This window comes from Oncorhynchus clarkii, unplaced genomic scaffold (assembly GCF_045791955.1).
Source record: "Oncorhynchus clarkii lewisi isolate Uvic-CL-2024 unplaced genomic scaffold, UVic_Ocla_1.0 unplaced_contig_705_pilon_pilon, whole genome shotgun sequence".
Lineage (NCBI taxonomy): Eukaryota > Metazoa > Chordata > Actinopteri > Salmoniformes > Salmonidae > Oncorhynchus > Oncorhynchus clarkii.
This window is the reverse complement of record NW_027260891.1, coordinates 35,849-60,846: the sequence shown is the minus strand read 5'-3', so window position 1 is coordinate 60,846 and position 24,998 is coordinate 35,849. Positions and strand designations below refer to the sequence as shown.

Sequence of the window (24,998 nt, the reverse complement as noted above, 5' to 3'; positions counted from 1 at the left end):
GACAAAGTGGTACACATACAGCAGAGGATGTAATGGGTGGACAAAGTGGTACACATACAGCAGAGGATGTAATGGGTGGACAAAGTGGTACACATACAGCAGAGGATGTAATGGGTGGACAAAGTGGTACACATACAGCAGAGGATGTAATGGGTGGACAAAGTGGTACACATACAGCAGAGGATGTAATGGGTGGACAAAGTGGTACACATACAGCAGAGGATGTAATGGGTGGACAAAGTGGTACACATACAGCAGAGGATGTAATGGGTGGACAAAGTGGTACACATACAGCAGAGGATGTAATGGGTGGACAAAGTGGTACACATACAGCAGAGGATGTAATGGGTGGACAAAGTGGTACACATACAGCAGAGGATGTAATGGGAGGGCAAAGTGGTACACATACAGCAGAGGATGTAATGGGAGGGCAAAGTGGTACACATACAGCAGAGGATGTAATGGGTGGACAAAGTGGTACACATACAGCAGAGAATGTAATGGGTGGACAAAGTGGTACACATACAGCAGAGGATGTAATGGGTGGACAAAGTGGTACACATACAGCAGAGGATGTAATGGGTGGACAAAGTGGTACACATACAGCAGAGGATGTAATGGGTGGACAAAGTGGTACACATACAGCAGAGGATGTAATGGGTGGACAAAGTGGTACACATACAGCAGAGGATGTAATGGGAGGACAAAGTGGTACACATACAGCAGAGGATGTAATGGGTGGACAAAGTGGTACACATACAGCAGAGGATGTAATGGGTGGACAAAGTGGTACACATACAGCAGAGGATGTAATGGGTGGACAAAGTGGTACACATACAGCAGAGGATGTAATGGGAGGACAAAGTGGTACACATACAGCAGAGGATGTAATGGGTGGACAAAGTGGTACACATACAGCAGAGGATGTAATGGGTGGACAAAGTGGTACACATACAGCAGAGGATGTAATGGGTGGACAAAGTGGTACACATACAGCAGAGGATGTAATGGGTGGACAAAGTGGTACACATACAGCAGAGGATGTAATGGGTGGACAAAGTGGTACACATACAGCAGAGGATGTAATGGGTGGACAAAGTGGTACACATACAGCAGAGGATGTAATGGGTGGACAAAGTGGTACACATACAGCAGAGGATGTAATGGGTGGACAAAGTGGTACACATACAGCAGAGGATGTAATGGGTGGACAAAGTGGTACACATACAGCAGAGGATGTAATGGGAGGACAAAGTGGTACACATACAGCAGAGGATGTAATGGGTGGACAAAGTGGTACACATACAGCAGAGGATGTAATGGGTGGACAAAGTGGTACACATACAGCAGAGGATGTAATGGGTGGACAAAGTGGTAGAAGTAGGTTTCCAGGGAATGTTGCAGGTTTCCAGCACTATGAAAAAGTCAGTATAAAGGAAAGTCTAGGGACAATACAGGGCAGCATGAGAGCACACACTCCTGATATTCCCAGTATTTCTAGATGACCTTGGGAAATTGGGAATACCTTCCTGCTCTAATAGACTGGAGGTAAAGTTGAAAAGATGGCGGCATATTCCAGCTAAGGCTTCTTAATCATGACAGGATCATATCTGATGACCTGGCTGAACAGAGGGTTATTGTGACAGGGGTATGAACAGGGGGTTATTGTGACGGGTATGAACAGGGGGTTATTGTGACAGGGGTATGAACAGGGGGTTATTGTGACAGGTATGAACAGGGGGTTATTGTGACGGGGGTATGAACAGAAGTTTATTGTGACAGGGGTATGAACAGGGGGTTATTGTGACAGGGGTATGAACAGGGGGTTTTTGTGACGGGGGTATGAACAGGGGGTTATTGTGACAGGGGTATGAACAGAAGGTTATTGTGACAGGTATGAACAGGGGGTTATTGTGGCAGGGGTATGAACAGGGGGTTATTGTGACAGGGGTATGAACAGAGGGTTATTGTGACAGGGGTATGAACAGAAGGTTATTGTGACAGGGGTATGAACAGAAGGTTATTGTGACGGGTATGAACAGGGGGTTATTGTGACAGGGGTATGAACAGAGGGTTATTGTGACAGGGGTATGAACAGGGGGTTATTGTGACAGGGGTATGAACAGGGGGTTATTGTGACAGGGGTATGAACAGGGGGTTATTGTGACAGGGGTATGACCAGAAGGTTATTGTGACAGGGGTATGAACAGGGGGTTATTGTGACGGGTATGAACAGGGGGTTATTGTGACGGGGGTATGAACAGAGGGTTATTGTGACGGGGGTATGAACAGGGGGTTATTGTGACAGGGGTATGAACAGGGGGTTATTGTGACAGGGGTATGAACAGGGGGTTATTGTGACAGGGGTATGAACAGAGGGTTATTGTGACGGGTATGAACAGAGGGTTATTGTGACAGGGGTATGAACAGAGGGTTATTGTGACAGGGGTATGAACAGAGAGTTATTGTGACAGGGGTATGAACAGGGGGTTATTGTGACGGGTATGAACAGGGGGTTATTGTGACAGGGGTATGAACAGAGGGTTATTGTGACAGGGGTATGAACAGAGGGTTATTGTGACGGGGGTATGAACAGGGGGTTATTGTGACAGGGGTATGAACAGGGGGTTATTGTGACAGGGGTATGAACAGGGGGTTATTGTGACGGGTATGAACAGGGGATTATTGTGACGGGGGTATGAACAGAGGGTTATTGTGACAGGGGTATGAACAGAGGGTTATTGTGACGGGGGTATGAACAGGGGGTTATTGTGACAGGGGTAGGAACAGGGGGTTATTGTGACAGGGGTATGAACAGGGGGTTATTGTGACGGGGGTATGAACAGAGGGTTATTGTGACAGGGGTATGAACAGAGGGTTATTGTGACGGGGGTATGAACAGAGGGTTATTGTGACGGGTATGAACAGGGGGTTATTGTGACGGGGGTATGAACAGGGGGTTATTGTGACAGGGGTATGAACAGAGGGTTATTGTGACGGGGGTATGAACAGGGGGTTATTGTGACAGGGGTATGAACAGAGGGTTATTGTGACAGGGGTATGAACAGAGAGTTATTGTGACAGGGGTATGAACAGGGGGTTATTGTGACGGGTATGAACAGGGGGTTATTGTGACAGGGGTATGAACAGAGGGTTATTGTGACAGGGGTATGAACAGAGGGTTATTGTGATGGGGGTATGAACAGGGGGTTATTGTGACAGGGGTATGAACAGGGGGTTATTGTGACAGGGGTATGAACAGGGGGTTATTGTGACGGGTATGAACAGGGGATTATTGTGACGGGGGTATGAACAGAGGGTTATTGTGACAGGGGTATGAACAGAGGGTTATTGTGACGGGGGTATGAACAGGGGGTTATTGTGACAGGGGTAGGAACAGGGGGTTATTGTGACAGGGGTATGAACAGGGGGTTATTGTGACAGGGGTATGAACAGAGGGTTATTGTGACAGGGGTATGAACAGGGGGTTATTGTGACAGGGGTATGAACAGGGGGTTATTGTGACAGGGGTATGAACAGGGGGTTATTGTGACAGGGGTATGACCAGAAGGTTATTGTGACAGGGGTATGAACAGGGGGTTATTGTGACGGGTATGAACAGGGGGTTATTGTGACGGGGGTATGAACAGAGGGTTATTGTGACGGGGGTATGAACAGGGGGTTATTGTGACAGGGGTATGAACAGGGGGTTATTGTGACAGGGGTATGAACAGAGGGTTATTGTGACGGGTATGAACAGAGGGTTATTGTGACAGGGGTATGAACAGAGGGTTATTGTGACAGGGGTATGAACAGGGGGTTATTGTGACAGGGGTATGAAAAGGGGGTTATTGTGACGGGGGTATGAACAGAGGGTTATTGTGACAGGGGTATGAACAGAGGGTTATTGTGACGGGGGTATGAACAGAGGGTTATTGTGACGGGTATGAACAGGGGGTTATTGTGACGGGGGTATGAACAGGGGGTTATTGTGACAGGGGTATGAACAGAGGGTTATTGTGACGGGGGTATGAACAGGGGGTTATTGTGACAGGGGTATGAACAGAGGGTTATTGTGACAGGGGTATGAACAGAGAGTTATTGTGACAGGGGTATGAACAGGGGGTTATTGTGACGGGTATGAACAGGGGGTTATTGTGACAGGGGTATGAACAGAGGGTTATTGTGACAGGGGTATGAACAGAGGGTTATTGTGACGGGGGTATGAACAGGGGGTTATTGTGACAGGGGTATGAACAGGGGGTTATTGTGACAGGGGTATGAACAGGGGGTTATTGTGACAGGGGTATGAACAGGGGGTTATTGTGACAGGGGTATGAACAGGGGGTTATTGTGACGGGTATGAACAGGGGATTATTGTGACGGGGGTATGAACAGAGGGTTATTGTGACAGGGGTATGAACAGAGGGTTATTGTGACGGGGGTATGAACAGGGGGTTATTGTGACAGGGGTATGAACAGGGGGTTATTGTGACAGGGGTATGAACAGGGGGTTATTGTGACAGGGGTATGAACAGGGGGTTATTGTGACAGGGGTATGAACAGGGGGTTATTGTGACAGGGGTATGAACAGGGGGTTATTGTGACAGGGGTATGAACAGGGGGTTATTGTGACAGGGGTATGAACAGGGGGTTATTGTGACAGGGGTATGAACAGAAGGTTATTGTGACAGGGGTATGAACAGAAAGTTATTGTGACAGGGGTATGAACAGAAGGTTATTGTGACGGGGGTATGAACAGGGGGTTATTGTGACAGGGGTATGAACAGAAGGTTATTGTGACAGGGGTATGAACAGAGGGTTATTGTGACAGGGGTATGAACAGAGGGTTATTGTGATGGGTATGAACAGGGGGTTATTGTGACGGGGGTATGAACAGGGGGTTATTTTGACAGGGGTATGAACAGAAGTGTATTGTGACAGGGGTATGAACAGAAGGTTATTGTGACAGGGGTATGAACAGGGGGTTATTGTGACAGGGGTATGAACAGGGGGTTATTGTGACAGGGGTATGAACAGGGGGTTATTGTGACGGGGGTATGAACAGAAGGTTATTGTGACAGGGGTATGAACAGAAGGTTATTGTGACAGGGGTATGAACAGAGGGTTATTGTGACAGGGGTATGAACAGGGGGTTATTGTGACAGGGGTATAAACAGGGGGTTATTGTGACAGGGGTATGACCAGAGGGTTATTGTGACAGGGGTATGAACAGAGGGTTATTGTGACAGGGGTGTGAACAGGGGGTTATTGTGACAGGGGTATGAACAGAGGGTTATTGTGACAGGGGTATGAACAGAAGGTTATTGTGACAGGGGTATGAAAAGGGGGTTATTGTGACGGGGGTATGAACAGAGGGTTATTGTGACAGGGGTATGAACAGAGGGTTATTGTGACGGGGGTATGAACAGAGGGTTATTGTGACGGGTATGAACAGGGGGTTATTGTGACGGGGGTATGAACAGGGGGTTATTGTGACAGGGGTATGAACAGAGGGTTATTGTGACGGGGGTATGAACAGGGGGTTATTGTGACAGGGGTATGAACAGAGGGTTATTGTGACAGGGGTATGAACAGAGAGTTATTGTGACAGGGGTATGAACAGGGGGTTATTGTGACGGGTATGAACAGGGGGTTATTGTGACAGGGGTATGAACAGAGGGTTATTGTGACAGGGGTATGAACAGAGGGTTATTGTGACGGGGGTATGAACAGGGGGTTATTGTGACAGGGGTATGAACAGAGGGTTATTGTGACAGGGGTATGAACAGGGGGTTATTGTGACGGGTATGAACAGGGGGTTATTGTGACAGGGGTATGAACAGAGGGTTATTGTGACAGGGGTATGAACAGAGGGTTATTGTGACGGGTATGAACAGAGGGTTATTGTGACAGGGGTATGAACAGAGGGTTATTGTGACAGGGGTATGAACAGGGGGTTATTGTGACAGGGGTATGAAAAGGGGGTTATTGTGACGGGGGTATGAACAGAGGGTTATTGTGACAGGGGTATGAACAGAGGGTTATTGTGACAGGGGAATGAACAGAGGGTTATTGTGACGGGTATGAACAGGGGGTTATTGTGACGGGGGTATGAACAGGGGGTTATTGTGACAGGGGTATGAACAGAGGGTTATTGTGACGGGGGTATGAACAGGGGGTTATTGTGACAGGGGTATGAACAGAGGGTTATTGTGACAGGGGTATGAACAGAGAGTTATTGTGACAGGGGTATGAACAGGGGGTTATTGTGACGGGTATGAACAGGGGGTTATTGTGACAGGGGTATGAACAGAGGGTTATTGTGACAGGGGTATGAACAGAGGGTTATTGTGACGGGGGTATGAACAGGGGGTTATTGTGACAGGGGTATGAACAGGGGGTTATTGTGACAGGGGTATGAACAGGGGGTTATTGTGACAGGGGTATGAACAGGGGGTTATTGTGACAGGGGTATGAACAGGGGGTTATTGTGACAGGGGTATGAACAGGGGGTTATTGTGACAGGGGTATGAACAGGGGGTTATTGTGACAGGGGTATGAACAGGGGGTTATTGTGACAGGGGTATGAACAGAAGGTTATTGTGACAGGGGTATGAACAGAAAGTTATTGTGACAGGGGTATGAACAGAAGGTTATTGTGACGGGGGTATGAACAGGGGGTTATTGTGACAGGGGTATGAACAGAAGGTTATTGTGACAGGGGTATGAACAGAGGGTTATTGTGACAGGGGTATGAACAGAGGGTTATTGTGATGGGTATGAACAGGGGGTTATTGTGACGGGGGTATGAACAGGGGGTTATTTTGACAGGGGTATGAACAGAAGTGTATTGTGACAGGGGTATGAACAGAAGGTTATTGTGACAGGGGTATGAACAGGGGGTTATTGTGACAGGGGTATGAACAGGGGGTTATTGTGACAGGGGTATGAACAGGGGGTTATTGTGACGGGGGTATGAACAGAAGGTTATTGTGACAGGGGTATGAACAGAAGGTTATTGTGACAGGGGTATGAACAGAGGGTTATTGTGACAGGGGTATGAACAGGGGGTTATTGTGACAGGGGTATAAACAGGGGGTTATTGTGACAGGGGTATGACCAGAGGGTTATTGTGACAGGGGTATGAACAGAGGGTTATTGTGACAGGGGTGTGAACAGGGGGTTATTGTGACAGGGGTATGAACAGAGGGTTATTGTGACAGGGGTATGAACAGAAGGTTATTGTGACAGGGGTATGAAAAGGGGGTTATTGTGACGGGGGTATGAACAGAGGGTTATTGTGACAGGGGTATGAACAGAGGGTTATTGTGACGGGGGTATGAACAGAGGGTTATTGTGACGGGTATGAACAGGGGGTTATTGTGACGGGGGTATGAACAGGGGGTTATTGTGACAGGGGTATGAACAGAGGGTTATTGTGACGGGGGTATGAACAGGGGGTTATTGTGACAGGGGTATGAACAGAGGGTTATTGTGACAGGGGTATGAACAGAGAGTTATTGTGACAGGGGTATGAACAGGGGGTTATTGTGACGGGTATGAACAGGGGGTTATTGTGACAGGGGTATGAACAGAGGGTTATTGTGACAGGGGTATGAACAGAGGGTTATTGTGACGGGGGTATGAACAGGGGGTTATTGTGACAGGGGTATGAACAGGGGGTTATTGTGACAGGGGTATGAACAGGGGGTTATTGTGACAGGGGTATGAACAGGGGGTTATTGTGACAGGGGTATGAACAGGGGGTTATTGTGACAGGGGTATGAACAGAGGGTTATTGTGACGGGGGTATGAACAGGGGGTTATTGTGACAGGGGTATGAACAGGGGGTTATTGTGACAGGGGTATGAACAGGGGGTTATTGTGACAGGGGTATGAACAGGGGGTTATTGTGACAGGGGTATGAACAGGGGGTTATTGTGACAGGGGTATGAACAGGGGGTTATTGTGACAGGGGTATGAACAGGGGGTTATTGTGACAGGGGTATGAACAGGGGGTTACTGTGACAGGGGTATGAACAGGGGGTTATTGTGACGGGTATGAACAGGGAGTTATTGTGACAGGGGTATGAACAGGGGGTTATTGTGACAGGGGTATGAACAGGGGGTTATTGTGACAGGGGTATGAACAGGGGGTTATTGTGACAGGGGTATGAACAGAAGGTTATTGTGACAGGGGTATGAACAGAAAGTTATTGTGACAGGGGTATGAACAGAGGGTTATTGTGACAGGGGTATGAACAGAAGGTTATTGTGACAGGGGTATGAAAAGGGGGTTATTGTGACGGGGGTATGAACAGAGGGTTATTGTGACAGGGGTATGAACAGAGGGTTATTGTGACGGGGGTATGAACAGAGGGTTATTGTGACGGGTATGAACAGGGGGTTATTGTGACGGGGGTATGAACAGGGGGTTATTGTGACAGGGGTATGAACAGGGGGTTATTGTGACAGGGGTATGAACAGGGGGTTATTGTGACAGGGGTATGAACAGAGGGTTATTGTGACAGGGGTATGAACAGAGAGTTATTGTGACAGGGGTATGAACAGGGGGTTATTGTGACGGGTATGAACAGGGGGTTATTGTGACAGGGGTATGAACAGAGGGTTATTGTGACAGGGGTATGAACAGAGGGTTATTGTGACGGGGGTATGAACAGGGGGTTATTGTGACAGGGGTATGAACAGGGGGTTATTGTGACAGGGGTATGAACAGGGGGTTATTGTGACAGGGGTATGAACAGGGGGTTATTGTGACAGGGGTATGAACAGGGGGTTATTGTGACGGGTATGAACAGGGGATTATTGTGACGGGGGTATGAACAGAGGGTTATTGTGACAGGGGTATGAACAGAGGGTTATTGTGACGGGGGTATGAACAGGGGGTTATTGTGACAGGGGTATGAACAGGGGGTTATTGTGACAGGGGTATGAACAGGGGGTTATTGTGACAGGGGTATGAACAGGGGGTTATTGTGACAGGGGTATGAACAGGGGGTTATTGTGACAGGGGTATGAACAGGGGGTTATTGTGACAGGGGTATGAACAGGGGGTTATTGTGACAGGGGTATGAACAGGGGGTTACTGTGACAGGGGTATGAACAGGGGTTATTGTGACGGGTATGAACAGGGAGTTATTGTGACAGGGGTATGAACAGGTGGTTATTGTGACAGGGGTATGAACAGGGGGTTATTGTGACAGGGGTATGAACAGGGGGTTATTGTGACAGGGGTATGAACAGAAGGTTATTGTGACAGGGGTATGAACAGAAAGTTATTGTGACAGGGGTATGAACAGGGGGTTATTGTGACGGGGGTATGAACAGGGGGTTATTGTGACAGGGGTATGAACAGAAGGTTATTGTGACAGGGGTATGAACAGGGGGTTATTGTGACAGGGGTATGAACAGAGGGTTATTGTGACAGGGGTATGAACAGAAGGTTATTGTGACAGGGGTATGAACAGGGGGTTATTGTGACAGGGGTATGAACAGGGGGTTATTGTGACAGGGGAATGAACAGGGGGTTATTGTGACAGGGGTATGAACAGAGGGTTATTGTGACAGGGGTATGAACAGAGGGTTATTGTGACGGGTATGAACAGGGGGTTATTGTGACAGGGGTATGAACAGGGGGTTATTGTGACAGGGGTATGAACAGAAGGTTATTGTGACAGGGGTATGAACAGAAGGTTATTGTGACAGGGGTATGAACAGAAGGTTATTGTGACGGGTATGAACAGAGGGTTATTGTGACGGGTATGAACAGGGGGTTATTGTGACAGGGGTATGAACAGGGGGTTATTGTGACGGGTTTGAAAAATAAGGTTATTGTGACAGGGGTATGACCAGAAGTGTATTGTGACAGGTATGAACAGAACCTGACATACATGTTATTAGGGCTATGTTATTAAAGGGCCGTGACTGTGCTGTCAGTTACCTATACATGCTATTCACATTGTCAGGATCAATGTTCAGGTTCAATGATCCAGAGGGATATCAAAGAAAGGCTAGATTTATTAACCACAATGGGTGTTGCAGCTTCAAGACAAGATACAACGTCACAAGTACATATATCTATAACCTCCGTCTAGGCCCCCTTTCCCAAACAGACTCCCCCCTTCTGTGTCTAGGATGAACAACCAATCTCTGTGGTGTAGACCCAATCAGAAGTGGGTCTACAGCACATTTGGAGGGACAAGATGCTGATGTTCACGTCTTCCTTCCTCAGGACCAGCTGTCTGCTGACATGTATAACTTCTCCTCCAAGGAGGGCGACTACGCCCGATACTATGTTATGGTGAGTATCCTTCATCCTGACTATATCATAACATCATCATTTCCTTCAGATCACATTTGACCCACATTAGCTCATCATTTGAAATGTTCATTTACAGTAGGGTAGTATTGGATTGAAAACTTTCTTGACCCCCAGGGAATTTAAGGTGTGGCATTTGGAATAAATTGAATGCCATACAATATAAATGTGTGTGATGCCATGTGAATGTGTGTGATGTCATGTGAATGTGTGATGTCATGTGAATGTGTGTGATGTCATGTGAATGTGTGTGATGCCATGTGAATGTGTGCGATGTCATGTGAATGTGTGCGATGTCATGTGAATGTGTGTGATGTCATGTGAATGTGTGATGTCATGTGAATGTGTGTGATGCCATGTGAATGTGTGTGATGTCATGTGAATGTGTGTGATGCCATGTGAATGTGTGTGATGTCATGTGAATGTGTGTGATGCCATGTGAATGTGTGCGATGTCATGTGAATGTGTGTGATGTCATGTGAATGTGTGTGATGCCATGTGAATGTGTGCAATGTCATGTGAATGTGTGCGATGCCAAGTGAATGTGTGCGATGCCATGTGAATGTGTGCGATGCCAAGTGAATGTGTGCGATGCCATGTGAATGTGTGCGATGCCATGTGAATGTGTGCGATGCCATGTGAATATGTGTGATGCCATGTGAATGTGTGTGATGTCATGTGAATGTGTGTGATGCCATGTGAATGTGTGTGATGCCATGTGAATGTGTGTGATGTCATGTGAATGTGTGTGATGCCATGTGAATGTGTGTGATGCCATGTGAATGTGTGTGATGCCATGTGAATGTGTGTGATGTCATGTGAATGTGTGTGATGCCATGTGAATGTGTGTGATGTCATGTGAATGTGTGTGATGCCATGTGAATGTGTGCGATGTCATGTGAATGTGTGTGATGTCATGTGAATGTGTGTGATGCCATGTGAATGTGTGCGATGTCATGTGAATGTGTGCGATGCCAAGTGAATGTGTGCGATGCCAAGTGAATGTGTGCGATGCCAAGTGAATGTGTGCGATGCCATGTGAATGTGTGCGATGCCAAGTGAATGTGTGCGATGCCATGTGAATGTGTGCGATGCCATGTGAATGTGTGCGATGCCATGTGAATATGTGTGATGCCATGTGAATGTGTGTGATGTCATGTGAATGTGTGTGATGCCATGTGAATGTGTGTGATGTCATGTGAATGTGTGTGATGCCATGTGAATGTGTGTGATGCCATGTGAATGTGTGTGATGTCATGTGAATGTGTGTGATGCCATGTGAATGTGTGTGATGCCATGTGAATGTGTGTGATGCCATGTGAACGTCTGTGATGCCATGTGAATGTGTGTGATGTCATGTGAATGTGTGTGATGCCATGTGAATGTGTGTGATGCCATGTGAATGTGTGTGATGCCATGTGAATGTGTGTGATGTCATGTGAATGTGTGATGCCATGTGAATGTGTGTGATGTCATGTGAATGTGTGATGCCATGTGAATGTGTGTGATGCCATGTGAATGTGTGTGATGTCATGTGAACGTGTGTGATGTCATGTGAATGTGTGATGCCATGTGAATGTGTGTGATGCCATGTGAATGTGTGTGATGCCATGTGAATGTGTGTGATGCCATGTGAATGTGTGTGATGTCATGTGAATATGTGATGCCATGTGAATGTGTGTGATGTCATGTGAATGTGTGATGCCATGTGAACGTGTATCAGTTGGTAGAGGCCCAGGCTGACTACCACAGGAGGTCTCTGGCTGCTCTGGAAGGAGTCCTGCCGACCATACAGGCTCAGAATGGTAAAGGAAACCTTAATTAATCAAAACTTGTTAACAATTTTCTTGATAAAATACAAAACATTAATGTTTTTCCCCTGCAAGAATAAATTCAGCTGAATGTTGATTCAAAATGCTTTCTCACTTCATGCAATGAATGTTCTGACTGCATCACCTTGGTCAGATATGTGTTACCTCTAACCAGTAGTCTCTTTCATTTCAAAGCCACTATTCACAAAGCACAGCCAACTGTTCATGTCATGTTAAGTAGGATACAGAGTCTGATAAAGGTTTGTTATAAAAAGAGAAAATCTCAAGTGACTTTACTGGTGTCGGTTTGTTAAGTCTTGGCCCTTCATTTCCTTAGCAGTAAAACAAAGAGGTGCTAATGAGCAGTTTTTCTCTGACTTAATGAAATAGGAATTAGATTGAATCAGGTTAAATTAGATTTGAGTGAAAATGGCTCTATTGTCTTAAAAACATCTACAGTCACATCTGGGCCGGTATCCCCCTGTCTGTATAAAGCTGATTCATAATGAACTGAAAGGCTAAACTGATCCTAGATCAGCAGTCCTACTCTGAGCGCTTTTTGAATAGAGGCCCTGGTCTCACTCTGGAACAGATCAATTAATGACATGTGCTAAGATGCAGTTGGTTATTAGTGAGCAATCGGTTAATCTGTTAGTCGTGCTCTAAAATGACAGGAATAACCTAGCAGTCAGAACAGAATCTTTGTTTCCTCACATACGGCTCATGATAATGAAACTGACCTACGCTGGCGGCCATGTTGTGCCCTGTGTACAGACTCATGGATGGAGAAGCCTGCGTACGGCACGGCTCTGGAAGAGCACCTGAAGAGGAGTAACCGTGAGATCGCCCTGCCCTTAGAGGCCTGTGTCATGATGCTGCTGGAGACTGGCATGAAGGAGGAGGTAACCATCACCATGACGATGATGAGGAAAAGACCAGAATAGAATTACAAATCATTTGTAGACTACAAATTGACTGCAAGAAGCCCAAACAGATATACAGTGCCTTGCGAAAGTATTCGGCCCCCTTGAACTTTGCGACCTTTTGCCACATTTCAGGCTTCAAACATAAAGATATAAAACTGTATTTTTTTGTGAAGAATCAACAACAAGTGGGACACAATCATGAAGTGGAACGACATTTATTGGATATTTAAAACTTTTTTAACAAATCAAAAACTGAAAAATTGGGTGTGCAAAATTATTCAGCCCCCTTAAGTTAATACTTTGTAGCGCCACCTTTTGCTGCGATTACAGCTGTAAGTCGCTTGGGGTATGTCTCTATCAGTTTTGCACATCGAGAGACTGAATTTTTTCCCATTCCTCCTTGCAAAACAGCTCGAGCTCAGTGAGGTTGGATGGAGAGCATTTGTGAACAGCAGTTTTCAGTTCTTTCCACAGATTCTCGATTGGATTCAGGTCTGGACTTTGACTTGGCCATTCTAACACCTGGATATGTTTATTTTTTAACCATTCCATTGTAGATTTTGCTTTATGTTTGGATCATTGTCTTGTTGGAAGACAAATCTCCGTCCCAGTCTCAGGTCTTTTGCAGACTCCATCAGGTTTTCTTCCAGAATGGTCCTGTATTTGGCTCCATCCATCTTCCCATCAATTTTAACCATCTTCCCTGTCCCTGCTGAAGAAAAGCAGGCCCAAACCATGATGATGCCACCACCATGTTTGACAGTGGGGATGGTGTGTTCAGGGTGATGAGCTGTGTTGCTTTTACGCCAAACATAACGTTTTGCATTGTTGCCAAAAAGTTCAATTTTGGTTTCATCTGACCAGAGCACCTTCTTCCACATGTTTGGTGTGTCTCCCAGGTGGCTTGTGGCAAACTTTAAACAACACTTTTTATGGATATCTTTAGGAAATGGCTTTCTTCTTGCCACTCTTCCATAAAGGCCATATTTGTGCAATATACGACTGATTGTTGTCCTATGGACAGAGTCTCCCACCTCAGCTGTAGATCTCTGCAGTTCATCCAGAGTGATCATGGGCCTCTTGGCTGCATCTCTGATCAGTCTTCTCCTTGTATGAGCTGAAAGTTTAGAGGGACTACCAGGTCTTGGTAGATTTGCAGTGGTCTGATACTCCTTCCATTTCAATATTATCGCTTGCACAGTGCTCCTTGGGAAGTTTAAAGCTTGGGAAATCTTTTTGTATCCAAATCCGGCTTTAAACTTCTTCACAACAGTATCTCGGACCTGCCTGGTGTGTTCCTTGTTCTTCATGATGCTCTCTGCGCTTTTAACGGACCTCTGAGACTATCACAGTGCAGGTGCATTTATACGGAGACTTGATTACACACAGGTGGATTGTATTTATCATCATTAGTCATTTAGGTCAACATTGGATCATTCAGAGATCCTCACTGAACTTCTGGAGAGAGTTTGCTGCACTGAAAGTAAAGGGGCTGAATAATTTTGCACGCCCAATTTTTCAGTTTTTGATTTGTTAAAAAAGTTTGAAATATCCAATAAATGTCGTTCCACTTCATGATTGTGTCCCACTTGTTGTTGATTCTTCACAAAAAAAATACAGTTTTATATCTTTATGTTTGAAGCCTGAAATGTGGCAAAAGGTCGCAAAGTTCAAGGGGGCCGAATACTTTCGCAAGGCACTGTAATATTGGACTAAAACATAATCATTTCAAACCTTGCTTACATTTGTATAGGATCAATGGTAGTATAACTCTACATTATGTGTGGGAATACTTTGGAACAGATTTCCAAAATGAAAAACACTTGGAGCTGATTTGCTGGTGTTTCTACAGTCTTTCAGGTCCAACAAAAAACTTGGGGGGACAATTGATATCATTTGGACCGCGGGCCGCCAGTTGGGTAACCCAGGGCTAGTGTTTTTATAGTGCTTCTCACTAGGTCTCATTTCACTACTAGTTATTGAGGGTAAGTCACCCTATCCATATCTAATGTGTAGCAAACTTCCCACTCCTTAATGATCAAGACCAACTTGTTACAGACAGAAGACTAGGCAATTGCCATTTCACACACATGCTGAGTAAGAGCCTACGGTCTGGTACTGATGACATCTGTGGTCTGGTTCTTTGGTTGGTTAACCAGCCTCGTGCCTTGGAGGGAAGTTTTCAACTGTAACGCTTTCGTTTCTTTTTATACAGTCAGAACTGAAGTTGCAAATATCTTTCGCTCAACCTCAAAGACTCGTATCTCTAGATGTGATATGATGGTATCTATTTTCTCCCTCCTTCCTTGTCTCAGTCATACCCAAACCAGACAGCCTTCTCTAATTTTAGAACAGAAAGTAGACATCCATTTCCCCCTCAAAGAGCTTCTCAGTTCAATGCAAGTTGGCATTTTTCCTCATTTATATTTGTATCTAACCGTGGTTAGTTTGTTGAACCAGTTCTAATTTTCTATGAAGAAAAAAACATTTGTAAACTTTAAGACTTTAAAACGGTATCTCTCTCTTCTCAGGGTCTGTTCCGAATCGCTGCTGGGGCCTCCAAACTAAAGAAGCTGAAGGCAGCGCTGGACTGTTCCACCTCCCAGTTAGAGGAGTTTTACTCCGACCCCCATGCTGTAGCTGGTATGACCCATTTCCCTTACATAACTCATTAAAGTTATTTTCGTTCCCCTTTACTCTCAATAGTCTATGCAAGGGTTGAATTTGGGGGTGCAGAGTAGAAGACAATACAAACGGCAATCTTTGGATTTGAGACCGTATTCAGTCCAGTGGGAATGGTGTATATTTGAGTTGGAAATTATAATGTATCCTGCTATGCCCTCCGACGAGCCATCAAACAGGCAAAGTGCCAACATCGGGCTAAGATTGAATCGTACTACACCGGCTCCGACACTCGTCTTATGTGGCAGGGCTTGCAAACTATTACAGACTACAAAGGGAAGCACAGCCGCTAGCTGCCCAGTGACATGAGCCTACCAGACGAGCGAAATCACTTCTATTCTCGCTTCGAGGCAAGCAATACTGAGGCATGCATGAGAGCATCAGCTGTTCCGGACAACTGTGTGATCACGCTATCCGTAGCCGACGTGAGTAAGACCCTTAAACAGGTCAACATTCACAAGGCCGCGGGGCCAGACGGATTACCAGGATGTGTACTCCGGGCATGTGCTGACCAACTGGCAGGTGTCATTTTCAACATGTCCCTGATTGAGTCTGTAATACCAACATGCTTCAAGCAGACCACCATAGTCCCTGTGCCCAAGAAAACAAAGGCAACCTGCCTAAATGACTACAGATCCGTAGCACTCAAGTCCGTAGCCATGAAGTGCTTTGAAAGGCTGGTAATGGCTCACATCAACACTATTATCCCAGAAACCCTAGACCCACTGCAATTTGCATACCGTCCAAACAGATCCACAGATGATGCAATCTCTATTGCACTCCACACTGCCCTTTCCCACCTGGACAAAAGGAATACTTACGTGAGAATGCTATTCATTGACTACAGCTCAGGATTCAACACCATAGTACTCTCAAAGCTCATCACTAAGCTAAGGATCCTGGGACTAAACATCTCCCTCTGCAACTGGATCCTGGACTTCCTCACGGGCCGCCCCCAGGTGGTGAGGGTAGGTAGCAACACATCTGCCACGCTGATCCTCAACACTGGAGTCCCTCAGGGGTGCGTGCTCAGTCCCCTCCTGTACTCCCTGTTCACCCACGACTGCGTGGCCAGGTACGACTCCAACACCATCATTAAGTTTGCAGACGACACAACAGTGGCCTGATCACCGACAACGACGAGACAGCCTATAGGAAGGAGGTTAGAGACCTGACTGGGTGGTGCCAGAATAATAACCTATCCCTCAACGTAAACAAGACTAAGGAGATGATTGTGGACTACAGGAATAGGAGGACCGAGCACGCCCCCATTCTCATCGACGGGGCTGTAGTGGAGCAGGTTGAAAGCTTCAAGTTCCTTGGTGTCCACTTCACCAACAAACTATAGAGTTGTCCAAGCACACCAAGACAGTCGTAAAGAGGGTACGACCCAGTACATCACTGGGGCCAAGCTTCCTGCCATCCAGGATCTCTATAGCAGGCAGTGTCAGAGGAAGGCCCTAAAAATTGTCAAAGACCCCAGCCCAGTCATAGACTGTTCTCTCTACTACAGCAAGGCAAGCGGTACCGTACTGCCAAGTCTAGGACAAAAAGCCTTATCAACAGCTTTTACTCCCAAGCCATAAGACTCCTGAACAGGTATTCAAATGGCTACCCGGACTATTTGCATTGTGTGTGTGTGTGTGTGTGTGTCCCAACCCCTCTTTACACTGCTGCTACTCTGTTTATCATATATGCATAGTCACTTTAACCATACCTACATGTACATGCTACCTCAATTAGCCCGACTAACCGGTGTCTGTATATAGCCTCACTACTGTTATTATTCACTGTCTTTTTACTGTTGTTTTTTATTTCCTTATCTATTGTTCAATTATTTCCTCTTGTTTACTTTAAAATTGTACTGTTGGTTAGGGCCTGTAAGCATTTCACTGTAAGGTCTACTACACCTGTTGTATTTGGCGCACGTGACAAATACACTTTGATTTGATTTTAGGAGGACAGTCCCACTACTTCCAAAAGCACAATTGAACCCCATTCAGTTCATGTACTATAATGAACCATATTTCTGGTTGTGTTGTCTCTGTCCAGGAGCCCTGAAGTCCTACCTCAGAGAGCTGCCTGAACCCCAGTCAGTTCATGTACTATAATAAACCATATTTGTGGTTGTGTTGTCTCTGTCCAGGAGCCCTGAAGTCCTACCTCAGAGAGCTGCCTGAACCCCATTCAGTTCATGTACTATAATGAACCATATTTGTGGTTGTGTTGTCTCTGTCCAGGAGCCCTGAAGTCCTACCTCAGAGAGCTGCCTGAACCCCATTCAGTTCATGTACTATAATGAACCATATTTGTGGTTGTGTTGTCTCTGTCCAGGAGCCCTGAAGTCCTACCTCAGAGAGCTGCCTGAACCCCTTTTGACCTTCTCACTGTATGATGAGTGGACACAAGCCTCCAAGTAAGAATACTACATATCCACCTGTACGCAATGATTCACTGTCCACAAATACACTGGAGAATATACTCATCACACTCTGCAGTGAAACACTTTTCAAGACCATTCACTAGGCACAAAACAGAAGAAAACAAACCGAAACGCGGATTTGGCAAATAATAAATCATTTTTTGCATTTTCCGTTGCAAAGCGTTTTGCTATGGTGTGCCCTAATGAATACGACCCAAACCCAACAAGTGTTTATTATAGAGACTGTGAAACATTGTACCGTCTTATTTGGGTATGTAATGTTGTGTTGTACAGTGTGTCTGACCCAGACAGGAGGCTTCAGGCTTTGTGGGTGGCATGTGACGGTTTGCCAAAGAACCACAAGGCCAACTTCAGGTGAGTGTCAATGTTGGAAACATAATCGTCCACCATTGGAATTATATGCTCCCAAAAGTGATTTATTTATGAGATGCACACAAGGTCTATGGTTCAATATCCCATTGGGATTTTGTTTGCAGGTATCTGGTAAAGTTCCTAGCCAAGCTGGCCCAGGACAGTGAGGTGAATAAGATGACTCCCAGTAACATCGCCATAGTGCTGGGACCCAACCTGCTCTGGTCCAAGACTGAGGGGTGAGCAATACACATCCATCCCATGCATCAAAAAGAAAGGACCAAGGCACTCTTCATATCATTCATAACACTTCCTTTATTTGTATGGCATGTTCAATGGAAACAAAGATAACACATTTCAAATCTTTGTTTCCAAGTGTCTTGGTCCTCCTTTCTTTTTGAGGACCCATTTACCCCTTTTACCAAAGAGTACCTTCTGTCTACAAAAAACAACCATTGTGTACCTTAGCTGTGCTTCCCTGTCTTCTTGTTTCTACAAATCCATCCCTTCATTTGACGTAAACAATTAGCATTGGTAGTGTTGTACAGTAGTTAATTTAGCTTGATGTTTCATTGATCTTGATGTCTGTCTCTCCCCCTCTGTCCTCAGGACTCTGGCAGAGATGGCTGCTGCTACCTCGGTCCATGTGGTGGCCATCATAGAACCCATCATCCAGCACGCTGACTGGTTCTTCCCAGATGGTAAGAGACCTCTACTTGAACCTGGGAGGGATTGTGTTACAGAAAGTCTTTATCTAAGTGACTATGTTACTCCTAAGTTACTCCTCACTCGACATAGAACAGGAAATGCCCGTTGTCTTGTTTGCTGACCTCTGTGTTTCACTTCTCACCAGACGTGGACTTTAACGTGTCGGGCATGTTCGTGGCCATGACCCCTGAACCTGACCCAGGCCCTTTCGAGAGGCGACGCCCCGGAAGCCTGGTGGACGGGGACACTCCCCGCAAAGACAGGTACCTGTCCTACCCCCGTAGCAGCCCCCGTCCCAGCCCAGGTTTCAGCATCCATGCCCGGACACTGACCAGGCAGGAGTCCAGGGGGGCAGCGGCCGTCTCAGCCCTCTATGTAGTGGCTGACGAGTCCATCACAGTCAAGGAAACGCCCGCTGGGGAGCAGGAACAGCCAATGCCACTGCCTTCTTAATAAAATCCAAGCTATACCCTAGGAGACAGTTTGTGAATCCAGAATCCCAGTTTGTGAAAGTCCATTCCAATGTGTTTGTGTGCGTTTTAACACTACAGTATTACCGATATGTAAGATGATTGTAGAAACAAACCAATAAAATGTGTGTTTAAACCGAGGCCAACGGTGAACGTGATGAATAAGCACATTTTCTCACCTAAGAATTGTTCTTAAATGCAACACATTGTTTCAGGAGATATAAGGATTAACCCTCACTTGTCTTGAATTGAATCACACTTTTATCAAGCTGTGTCACCATTCTGAAATAGGAAACAATGTTTAACACTTTGAACCCCTTATATGCCACCTCTATTAAAGCCTAGGTTTTAGGTTACTGGTTGTGTATTTTGTCACTCTATTCTGTTGTCAAGCTGTAAGAAATGGAAGGAGCTCAAAGTTCACTAGTTCAAAGCTCACTTGAACTAGAATCATGTGATCTCTGCTTCGGTAAAGGCCTTTGGTTAATACCTCATTCTTCTCTCTCTCTCTCTCTCTCTCTCTCTGGAGTGGTCTCTCTTTTAACTGTCTTTCTGTCAGTCCCTGTCTCTGTGTCTGTCTCTCCTCTCTGTCTCTCTCTGTCTCTCCTCTCTGTCTCTGTGTGTGTCTCTCTCCTCTTTCTCTCTGTCTCTGTCTCTCACCTCTCTGATGTTGTCATCGGTGTGTCTTCACCCCTCACTCTCTCCCCTCTCCCCTCTGTATAGCCCCGCTCCTAACAAACTGGGCGACCCCACCCCCACCCCACGTAGAACTGCCACTCTAAATAGAAAACAGCACCATCATGCTTCTTCGCCCGCCTTCCAGCCCCCTCTACCACCGCCAGAGGCTGGAGGAGTCACCCAGACCCAGCCTGTGGCTGAGCCCCAGACCCAGGAGCAAACTCTGTGTGGGAGTACGGAGGCTGGCCAGCCTGGCCTGGCTGGGGGTGGTGGGGGTGGGGGTCAGGGTGTGGCACCAGAGGTCCAGGTGGCCACAGGGCAGCAGCCTCTGCCTCTTACCCAGCACAGCGCTGAGGAGAATAGGTAAGGAGGAAGCAGAAACTGAGTCCCTCCCCTCCCGTCACCAATCAGCCAAACAGAAACCAGAAGGTTACGCGCCGCCCTGCTGTCGATCCTGATTGATCAACCTACAGCTACTCACTCTGTCATTGACCTTTGTGTTTGCTTGTCCCATATTGTTCTATGCAGGCTGATACTGTGTGTTGTAATCACACCCAATGAAATCAAGTATGCTGTAAATCAAACCGATGTCCCAAAGCCAATGATTTAGCTGTTTGTTGAAAGGCCTCTCCTAGTGATCCAGGAAGCAGCTTTGTGATTGGTGCTTGTCTATTGTCCTATCCCTTCCCAGACAGGGTGCTGGTCCTGCTCCCTCAAGTGTCTGCCTTCCTACCAGTCTTTCTAAATATTTGTCTGTCCGGACCGTTCATGTGGCTGTCTGTTGGTCAGCCCTCCCCCAATACCTGTCTGCTTTGGCATTTCATGTAGTTGTCTAATGTTTTCTTTGTGATTGTCCCAAACTCTTGACTCACAGCCCTAGGGTTTACCATGCTGGTATCATCCCAAGCAGGCTTGGTACTCCTGCTCTGGTTATCCTCAATGCATGTGCAACTGTAATTACCTTCCTTGAATGAACTTCCTGTGTTTCCTGTAGTGTTTTTGCATCTGTTTTGTGTCAGTTGGAAACACACTGTGATTTGAGAGATGTAATTGTCTTTAATCTTTCCATGTTATGATTTGACTCATGTAACTGGCTAATTGTCACTGTAATTGTTCTTTATACATGATTGCCAAGGAAGTGACTAACCCTGACCTGTGATGCAGTTTTTGCATGTCATCACTTTGCATTGAGACCTGGCTTGTAGACTGACAGGTGACAGTGGGTTTGTCCTCTATCTCTACAGCCCTGGCCATGACCCAACCACCACCCCCGCTCCCCTGAGGAACGGGGGATCCCAGCTCACCGTGGGGACGCCCCACTCCCAGGCAGGATGCAGGGGTCCTAGCCCCCACATTGGACGCAGAGGTGAGAGAACACACTCTGACCACCCAACCACACCTCTCTACACCCTCTGGTAGTTTACACTTAAGAGACTGACACAACGTACTACAAATAGTATATCCCATTTAGCAGACACTTTCATCCACAACGACTTACAGTCATGCATGCATACATGGGTGGTGCCGGGAATTGAACCAACTTTCCTGGCGTTGCAAGCACCATTTTATACCAAGTGAGCTACAGAGGACCACAATAGCATCAATCAAATCAGACAGAAAGCTCAGACCTTTTTAACTCAGGTACTTATCAGTGCTTTGATCAGTGTGATTTCATAGTTTAAAGCCATGGTTTTATTTGGTCTTCCCCAGGTACTAAGAAGCAAGCCCCTGCCCCACCCAAACAGGCCAACCCCTTTGTAGCTAATGTCTCTACCCTTGGCCACAGTCCCACGCCTAACAACCCCTACCCCCTCATCGCTCCACGACGCCACTCTGGTAAAGAAACCCCCATCCACGCCCCCAGCCACCCGCCCCCACAGCCCCCTCAGTCTCAGGGGGAGTCAGACCCCTCTCCGCCCCACACCCCCACACCCCCTAGCACCCCTCCTCACGATGGTCCAACCTCCACCCCCTTCACCCCTCTATCCTCCTTCCACTCTGGCTCCCTCCCTCGCCCCACCAGGCCGGCTCCGAAGCCACGCTCCCGACCTACAGTTCCCCCGCCCCGTCAGCCGCCCACCAATGACGACAGCAACGGGCCCAGCGGCTCTGCCTCCAAGGTCATCACCGGTAAAGTTACAGTCCATCCTTTCCCAATCCAAACTACTCATGACTATAACGGATATTAAACTGTCATGACACAAACCTACTTGGGTACGCTAGTTGGCCAGTATACCATACAACAGAGGACTCCATCCAGCTCTCAATATGTGCTGTGTGAGTCATAGGTAATAGAGTCACAGCCCATATCCTATCAGAGATGTGATACATCGTGTGGTAAAGAAGGAAACATACTCTGGTGAGAAAGGACGTCTCTAGAAGGTATGACACACAGTCTAAAATGCAGCCAGAGAAAGGAAGGATGGAGGGATGACTAAAAGAAGGATAGAGTTTCAGTCTATTATTCACCAATCAGCTCCTTCATTAGCTTCACATAATACTCAGAGCTGGAAACTAATCTCAACAGAGGAGTGTGGGGGTGTGGGGGTGTGTGTGTGTGTGGGTGGCAGTTTTCCTGGTAGGAACTCTCAAGGTTTCAAGCAGAGCAGGAGGCTCGCTGGCTGACTCAGACACGGTATTGCAGTAGCACATACTAATGTATTGTTGGCCCTATTTCCACACACACACACACACACACACACACACACACACACACACACACACACACACACACACACACATATACACATACACACATACATCCTGCACTAATGGAAATTTCCTTGTTTGCCAAACGTTCCATTATATGCTCAGAATCTAAATCAGAAAAAAACTTTGTTGAACAGCAATGTAGCCAGGAATTTGTCTCAGTGTACGATACTGTCTCTGGCATTCTTTCTTTAAAAAGTGTATGAACAAATGTATTAGATATTAAACAGTGACACAAAGCAAACACAACAGGAAGTCTTCCCACTGTATTAACACAGTTAACTGTCCAACTGCCAATGAAATCATATGCTGCTGACAATGCTAGCTAATCGAGCATTGTGTGATTTCATCAGGACTCTCACAGAGAGAGAAATGTAACCATGAAAGGTGTTTGTTCACTTGGATTCTGGTCTCACTGCCTTTAGTATTGCCTCACGCACACCATACACTGTAATTGTGGTGATTTAATTTAAAATGCATGATGGGTAAATATTGGAATATTGCAGATGTGTGAGCTGCCGCCCTGCCTGTGAGCTGAGATTGAGAGGCAGGTAATGGTAAGGATATGATTGGCTGACGCTCTGAGTTGCAGCCCCTTGCTCTCCGTGTGTGTGCGTACGTGCTCGTGTGTTTGTCTGCATGTGTGTGCGTGTCTGCCTGTGTGTTGTGTGTGTGTGGTTGAGCCCAATGCATTAACCCTGCCTGCCAATAGTAAATAACATGCGTGTGATTCCCACCCCGTTGTGCCATGGCTGTGGTTGAAGGCTACTTACAGCTACCCTTGTTAACTAACCACTCTTAACACCCCTGGGATAGTCCAAGAGATGGTCCAGTCTGATACTGACGGTGCAGTCGGTACTCTACTTCCTATTTCTTATCTAAGTCAAATACACTGCTCAAAAAAATAAAGGGAACACTAAAATAACACATCCTAGATCAGAATGAATGAAATATTCTTATTAAATACTTTTTTATTTACATAGTTGAATGTGCTGACAACAAAATCACACAAAAATGATCAATGGAAATCAAATTTATCAACCCATGGAGGTCTGGATTTGGAGTCACACTCAAAATTAAAGTGGAAAACCACACTACAGGCTGATCCAACTTTGATGTAATGTCCTTAAAACAAGTCAAAATGAGGCTCAGTAGTGTGTGTGGCCTCCACGTGCTTGTATGACCTCCCTACAACGCCTGGGCATGCTCCTGATGAGGTGGCGGATGGTCTCCTGAGGGATCTCCTCCCAGACCTGGACTAAAGCATCCGCCAACTCCTGGACAGTCTGTGGTGCAACGTGGCGTTGGTGGATGGAGCGAGACATGATGTCCCAGATGTGCTCAATTGGATTCAGGTCTGGGGAACGGGCGGGCCAGTCCATAGCATCAATGCCTTCCTCTTGCAGGAACTGCTGACACACTCCAGCCACATGAGGTCTAGCATTGTCTTGCATTAGGAGGAACCCAGGATCAACCGCACCAGCATATGGTCTCACAAGGGGTCTGAGGATCTCATCTCGGTACCTAATGGCAGTCAGGCTACCTCTGGTGAGCACATGGAGGGCTGTGCGGCCCCCCAAAGAAATGCCACCCCACACCATGACTGACACCAATCTTGGTGTTCTCTGGCAAATGCCAAACGTCCTGCACGGTGTTGGGCTGTAAGCACAACCCCCACCTGTGGACATCGGGCCCTCATACCACCCTCATGGAGTCTGTTTCTGACCATTTGAGCAGACACATGCACATTTGTGGCCTGCTGGAGGTCATTTTGCAGGGCTCTGGCAGTGCTCCTCCTGCTCCTCCTTGCACAAAGGCGGAGGTAGCGGTCCTGCTGCTGGGTTGTTGCCCTCCTACGGCCTCCTCCACGTCTCCTGA

General features: G+C 46.5%; 1 protein-coding gene across 2 annotated transcripts in view; it reads left to right on the top strand.

The window, feature by feature from the left end:
• The window catches only part of LOC139402137 (rho GTPase-activating protein 17-like), a 59,335-nt gene that overhangs the window by 31,510 nt on the left and 2,827 nt on the right, over positions 1–24,998 (top strand). Inside the window, exons 8-19 of one of the 2 annotated variants that reach the window (XM_071146216.1) lie at positions 10,256–10,324; positions 12,066–12,147; positions 12,928–13,055; positions 15,611–15,722; positions 18,096–18,177; positions 18,478–18,558; positions 18,681–18,794; positions 19,165–19,256; positions 19,409–19,526; positions 20,457–20,774; positions 21,656–21,777; positions 22,122–22,541. In XM_071146216.1, coding sequence (XP_071002317.1) covers positions 10,256–10,324; positions 12,066–12,147; positions 12,928–13,055; positions 15,611–15,722; positions 18,096–18,177; positions 18,478–18,558; positions 18,681–18,794; positions 19,165–19,256; positions 19,409–19,526; positions 20,457–20,774; positions 21,656–21,777; positions 22,122–22,541 — 1,738 coding nt within the window. The remainder of the gene's footprint in view (positions 1–10,255; positions 10,325–12,065; positions 12,148–12,927; positions 13,056–15,610; positions 15,723–18,095; positions 18,178–18,477; positions 18,559–18,680; positions 18,795–19,164; positions 19,257–19,408; positions 19,527–20,456; positions 20,775–21,655; positions 21,778–22,121; positions 22,542–24,998) is intronic. The other variant, XM_071146218.1, reaches the window with a different exon arrangement.